This window comes from Micropterus dolomieu, linkage group LG11 (genome assembly GCF_021292245.1).
Source record: "Micropterus dolomieu isolate WLL.071019.BEF.003 ecotype Adirondacks linkage group LG11, ASM2129224v1, whole genome shotgun sequence".
Classification (NCBI taxonomy): domain Eukaryota; kingdom Metazoa; phylum Chordata; class Actinopteri; order Centrarchiformes; family Centrarchidae; genus Micropterus; species Micropterus dolomieu.
The window spans coordinates 18,789,067-18,796,003 of record NC_060160.1 but is presented as its reverse complement, the minus strand read 5'-3'; the positions used below and the strand labels follow the sequence as shown (position 1 = coordinate 18,796,003).

The 6,937-nt window shown below is 45.7% G+C and overlaps 1 protein-coding gene across 1 annotated transcript in view; it reads left to right on the top strand.

The window, feature by feature from the left end:
- Positions 1–224: 224 nt before the first annotated feature.
- crim1 (cysteine rich transmembrane BMP regulator 1 (chordin-like)) overlaps positions 225–6,937 on the top strand; it is a 31,874-nt gene continuing 25,161 nt past the window's right edge. Inside the window, exons 1-3 of the mRNA XM_046061884.1 lie at positions 225–946; positions 5,053–5,214; positions 5,520–5,693. Coding sequence (XP_045917840.1) covers positions 649–946; positions 5,053–5,214; positions 5,520–5,693 — 634 coding nt within the window. The 5' untranslated portion in view covers positions 225–648. The remainder of the gene's footprint in view (positions 947–5,052; positions 5,215–5,519; positions 5,694–6,937) is intronic.

Below are 6,937 nucleotides of genomic sequence, written 5' to 3'. Positions count from 1 at the left end.
AGCTGATTATTTTTTCACATTTTAAGTATTTTAACTACTGTATCTGTTTCAAAGTGACAAATAGCTGTTAAAGACACACAACTGCAGCGATTTACAGCAAAAGAAAAAACTTGCACTCAAGGCACTCAAAGTTGCATCATTGCGCAACACAGCGTCGAGCGGGGATAAATCAGTTCAAATCCTCCCTCCTTTCGCTCTCTGTGACTGGTCGGAGCCTGTGTCAGTCAGGGGGAGGGGTGCACCGCTAATTTCTATATCCCTGAATGTCAATTTAAGAGTCAGATAGCGTTCTCGTGCGTGGCTGTCAGCAGCGGCAGTCCTCAGCCTCGGTGTGGGATTTCTGCATGAACGGATGAGACGCTCGAGACGTGCGTCTACCTCCTTACGTTGAAACCTTTTTTTTGCCTTTGGATATTGCTGCCACTTGCAACGCATCCGCACACTTCAGTCTCGTGGTATTTCCATTGAAGCGAGCTGCTGTGTAATAAAGAGAGCACGCCTGAGGGAAGACTCATCACAAAACTTTAAATTAGACTTTGCAACTTTGGAGTCTAGTAGTAGGCCATAGCATCGCGGTGAGTTCATGTGGTTTATCATCTGACAGAAGCGGGCCATTTCTCTGGGAAACTTACAGAAGGTTTTTGAAACATGTTCAGCAAGTGCTCCGTTGTGTTATTGAATGTCCTTTTTCTGGTGCGGACGCTCTCGGCTCATGAGTGCACGCCGTGTAATCTCCGGACTTGTCCCGTCAAAGCCCCGCACGGCTGCGAGGGTGGCCGGACCTTGGCCAGAGATCCGTGCGGATGCTGTGACCAGTGTACTCGGCTGGAGTGGGAGCCCTGCGGCGGACAGGACTGGGCGCACGGCTACTGCGCCCTGGGGCTGACCTGCGCCTCTTTCAATACAACAGGCGCTGCCACAGTCCCTGAAATCGGAGTATGTAAAGGTGGGTAGCAGTCTGTCATGTCATTTTTTAAAAGAAAATCATAGAACTTGTGGCAGTAGTGAGACATTAAATGTGCTGTTGTTGAGTTCTTTAAAAGTGCAAAAGAACTGTAGGTGTATTTTAGTAGTTCCCCTTCCTTGGAGTGGCTTGAGAGCATCACTTTTCAAATGTCAGTAAAGTCCTGACTGCAGTGTCAGTGTTTACCTTGTCTCTGTCTGGCTGGAGCAGCTCCTTAGGTCTGAGGGGCTCTTGACTGCCAGGAGAGGAATCATGTTCCGCTGCTCTTTCTTCTCCTCAAAGCTTCACTCACTCAGCTCAAAAGCATGACAATAGGTTTGGCAGCAGTGATTTGGCACACATTACCCTTCAGCTTCAGCAGGTTCTGTTCCCTTTGCCTTACAACTCAAAGGGACATTTATAAAATAGCAGTGAATTGAGATAATACAAAAATGACTGTTTGAATCTCTGTGAGAGCAAAATTGTGGCTTTCCCATGGGGTGACCAACAATGATGATTGCGTTTTTAAACTTGTAATACACTGTCATTTAGTAAAAAATGTACTTCTTGTCTGTATTTTTTACCCCATGGGCTTCAGTGTGTGCCTCAGAGATCTAGTGGTTTGACAGCACGATTGGAAAAAGTCCCCAGCAGATTTGCAATCTTCTAAATCCACAGTGCTATGCTGTTCTGTTCCTGCCAAGCAGAGCTGGCCTGTTAGACTGTGGATGTGCCCATTTTATGCCCAATTTGAGCAACTTTCTAAACTTCAAAGAACTGCATAGGGTGTCAGGTTCCTCACAGTGAATAAAGTAAGTAGCAAGGGCCTTCCCCTGAGGAACAAATAACCTGCTGGGAGGTCCCCCCAGCACCTTCACCTGCATTGTGTCCAGCCTGTTTCCGGATGATTGAAAAGGACTGACAGGACTACAGATGAGAGTAAGCAGCTCTCAGTGGGTGTCTCGATCCCCTGACCCTGCCTTCCCATCATCCATCTGTGGGGTGGTCCAAGTCATGGCTCCACCAGGGTTTTCCAGGGGTCTCAAGCCCCAGGCCATCCCAGGAGACGCTGCTGCTGATTGTGCCTTACATACAGGTTAGGCTGGTGTCTGAAGGACATCTCCTCTGCAAATGAAAAGCTTTGAATCAAGTGGGAGACCTAATGGCTCCTCTGATTCTGTGGCTCCAGGGGCCTTGGAGCACGTTGCTGACCCCTAAAATCAGACACTTGTATGCACACAGTCTCAATATCCCAGAGGGTCTTGGTGGGGGTAAATCAACACCTCCCAGTGTGTTTTCAGGGGCCACGGTAGGAAGGCTGCTGCAGGCTGATCCCAGATTTCCCTCCTCAAGCTGCAAGGGTCTTAAAGTGATTAGACTCGCAATCAGGAGTAGGGGGTAAAAGTTTCCGCTTTCTGATCCCCTGCTTTTCTGCTCACAGTTTTGATTTTCTGGGTGGTCAAAATCTGTTGGTGTGGAGGCGACGACAACTTAAAACGCAGGTGACATGTTGCATAAGCTATTACATGAGAGGTATACCTAATCACTCACTTTTTAATCTGTTATTGTTGATAGGATTGGAAAACGTGTTAGAATACCTATTAATTCTAACAGTTTTAGGTCTCCTGCTTTGGCAGTAGTGATTGAACTTGTGATTTCCACACCTGGAATTGTTATGTAAGGTACTAGTGTCTAAAAATAATTGGAAATGTGGTGGAAATTAACAGTTTTTGGGGAAGTATTTAGTCCAGCCTTTGTTGCCATTAGATCTCACAAAAGTATAATAACTTAAAATTTAAAATAATTGCACGAGCCCCAAGAAACGGTTGTAGATTTTCAAAAACAATACCTGGGATAGTAACATCAGTTATTCTCATGAAGGGATTTGACATTTAAATACTGAAGCTGACAGAAATATCAGCTCCAGGTGCCAGGTTGAGTCTGTCAGGCGTCTTGTGAGTACACAGGCACCTGCTCTTGGGAAAAGTCATCTGGCACCTTATCATATTTGCTCCAGTAAGTCAGGTGAATCATTAAGTCTTTCCAGCTAAATGATTTGTTTTGATGTTCTCATTGTATTCTTGTGTCTGTCCTCCCACGCCAAGTTCCACAAAGCTCCAGAGGCACTTAACATAACATGTAACAGAATGTCTGTCTTACAGGGACGCAATGTCCACCGCACTCCTTTGCATGCCTTCTACTTCTCCCTCCTTCCTCTGGTATTATCTAATGTTTCAAAGACTTCCTTTTTAGCTCGCTATCAGCCAGAGTGCCTCTAGAGGTCAGCTTTCCCATCCTTGCCCTGAATGCCAAGACAAGCAGTCTCAGTGGCTGAGAGAGAAATCCCCCTGGGATGTAGCCATAGACCTTGGCTAGAGTTGTGCCAGGCCAGATAATAAATAGGATAGCAAGCCCAGACCAGGCCAGCGTTGGGCTAAAGGGGCCTAACCTGAGGTAGACCAGCTTAGAACAAGCTGGGCTGACTGGGGTCAGGCAAAAAATCAGTTAATGAGACAACGTCTTTAGTGTCTAGCCTTTCATTGATTGTTTTGACTTCTACATGCCAGATTTAGCACTCCACACAGACAGGCACCCCTGCCACCATCACCTCAAATTAAAATACCCTCCCAGGCACAGGAAAGCCTCGGGATGGAAAAAATGTGGAGTTGAGGATCATTTTAAGGTGAAAGGAAATCACAAGGAAAGTTTTTGGTGCGGTTTATTGAAAAGGCTGCTTGTGCTTTGCCAGTCTCACTGGCCATCTGGGAGAGCCATTAACAGCACAGGCTGGCTCAGGCTACAGGTAGTATTACCTTCACCTCTTCCATTGGCCGGTGTTTACTGTAGTGCTTGTGAGCATCATCCATCACCAATGAGTCATCCACATCCACACAACCAACCTTAACTTTGGGGAGAGGGTTTGCAAAGATGCTTTCTTCTGATGTCACATTGATTCACTTCAACAGTAAAAAAGTATTACAGTAAGAGCTTTTGGATCACTATTGTATGTGTTTTATTATGATTTACAGCATTTAAAAGCAAAGTCATGGAATTTCATTTCTTTCCACCTACTCTGAGTGATCCCATTGTTGTTTCCCTGACCCCTAACTGAGAATGAAAATTATTTTTCATTTTAAGGGCCTTCCTTTCAGGTAGGATTGCTACAGTAGTCGGATTAATAGGCTATACTATGAAGCGCTTGTGTTTATATTGGATAGTTAAACCTTTTCACCTTTTCCTCTGGTGCATTGTTCTGGTGTGTAGCTGTTTGGAGAAGAAAGCCAGAGTGTTATGATAAGCTCCAATCACGCTTACACACTGTTGGTTGAGGCCTGGGAGCTAAATGCTTGGGAAGGGGGAACTCAGTGTTACAGTTTGTCTCATCCTGTTTACTCTGCTGCCACATTTGTGCACTTGGACAACTGTGAAGGATGATAATTTGGGGATATATATATGTGTGTGTGTGTGTGTGTGTGTATTCATACATGCATGTGAAAGGAACTCTATGGGTGTATGTTGGGGCCCTTTTAATCCCAGGGTTTTGGTGACTGTTCAGCTGACATGGCACCAACAGGACACATCGCTCTGTCGTACATTCCTTCCTTCCTATCGTAAAGTTTTGTCCAAGTTGGGCTAAGCCTCAAGGTGCCATCTCGGGGGGTGAAACTCACTAGGCAAAGTAACAAAATTTGGGTATGGTGCAAGTGGCCTTGGTACAGAGGGAGGCGTTCCAGCAGCCAGCAGAGATGGAAACCCTGGGAGGGCCCCATGCTGTGGAACAAAAGCAAACAAATAGGCTGAATGGCTGAAGTAGCGTGGCACGACCAGGAGGGAGGAGGGATGGCAGCCCAGAGAATACACTGGTCACTTCAGTAATGGCGGTGCCAGGGCAATGTGTTGCAACAGAGGCTGCAAGCTGGCTAACCCTTCAGTACTTTTTGGAAACAAATCTTGGTTTCTGGTACATTTTGCCTTGTGATTACACATTATCTGTAACTCTGCCCAATGTCTGTTTATTCCCAGTTAAAATGGACAAACTAGTCCAAACAAGAAATTCATGTTAGTACCCTATCCTAAATGTCCTCTGTTCTCCCCACTGTTGTACGTAGTGCTCCCTGACCATGCCGAGGCAGGCCTGGAGGACGAGCGCTGTCCCCTGATGACAGGCTGCGAAAGAGCTGGAGGTCAGTGTGTGTGTGATGCCCGTCACTCCTGCTTGGGCTCTTTCACCTACCCAGACCAAGAAACCTGCATGAAGGCCAGCAAGTCAGGTGAGCCCTCTCCTTCCATCACACACGTATGTTGAAACACAGACCCGCACGCACACACGCGCACACACACACACACACACACACACACAGAATCCGAGTCAGAGAGAATAATGCTGCCCATTGAGAGGAGCTAATCCATAACAGATGTGGCTCTGAGGTGACTAATGCTACTTGCATATCATAGGGATGACACACATGGTAAGGCTTTGTCTAGTGGTTCCCCACTCACCCTTGAGTGCTGCCATTGTCTGTGAGTCTTTGATGACTGTGGTTTTTGTGTATTTGTGTCCATTGCTTGATTTCAGAGGGTCGTAGGCACGAGCACCGGGAAAGACACAGAGAGAAGTATGTGGGACCATCAAACCCGGCCTGCATGTTCTCTGGCTGTAACCTGACCGCTGAGGGATGTGTGTGCGAGTCTCAGAGCTGCCACCACCACTTCGCCTACATCAACCGCAGCCAGTGCCAGGAAGCCGCAGGTAACCTTCAGATGACCTGCAACTAGATCTGACAGCCACACAGCAGCCGACCAGTAGCTAGTACTAGTAGTACCAAAGTTTTTGCCCTTCTCTTGTAGAAGAACAAGAAGGAAAGATGCTGAGAGTGACTAAAGTGTGTGAATCTGAGCAAAAACAGGAAAAAAGTGTCCATTATAAGAGAAAGAGTTGCCGAGAGGGATGATGGAAAGTGACATTCCTTAAGGTTTAAATGTATAGAGTGTAAGATGAATGCTTGTCCTGCATGGTGAGTAAAAAAAGAACATCTCTGCAATGATATAAGAGAATACAAGAATATATGTTTCCCTCCACTCTTAGCAGTCTCTGACTGACACTTCTAAGTGAAAAATGTCATTGGCACAGAGTTTAGTTTCCTCATTTGGATTGCGAGGTGTAGATAGACAGGCGCAAAGTGGCAGCTGCCTCCTGAGTAACATTTGCAAAATAGGACAGGAGTGAACTCACTGAACTGCGGCGTATGCTGGGTAAACCTCATCTTTCTGAACAAGCTTTTGAAAGCCAGAAAACTGGAAGGAAAAACGGTCGAAAGTCCAAAACATGTGACTGTGACTGCTTGTGTTTTTATTCACATGTCGCTGTCCTTTCATACTCAAGGTTTTCCGTCTCTTCCCTCTCTCAGTTTGCTGACATTTCAGATGAAGATATCCATCACTGTGGCTGGCACCGTGCCATGGAAGCATATTTGAGATTATTTAGTCTGCAAATAACACAGGTTATTACAGAACATTTACAGTACAGTGGATGTTTGTCTTGAGCCATTTACTCAGTAAATCCCAACGGAAGTGTGTTCATCAAACATTATATTGTTTAGACGTATTATCATTGCAGTCTGGTGTTACAGTGAAAGATGTACTGTTAGTCTTCTGTGTTTTGAAACTCCCTCATCTCAAAGCCTGAGCCCAACGGATGACAGTTTAAACTCACACCAGTGAAAACTGTAAACAACATTTTTCAGCAGCTTATGAGTTCTTACTGTAACACACACCCAGCCTTCTGATGGCCCCTCATTAAGTAAGAAACAAGGGTGTGTGTGTGTGTGTGTGTGTGTGTTTTGTATGTAAATATGCATGTGGAAATATGCACACATGCATGTTTGCATGTGTTTATATGCCATTACGTGTGTGTGTGATGTGTCTGCGTGTGATAATTATCTTGTTTGTGTAGATGTCTCGGCAGAGATTTTCCTTTGTCTGTCATCAGCAAGC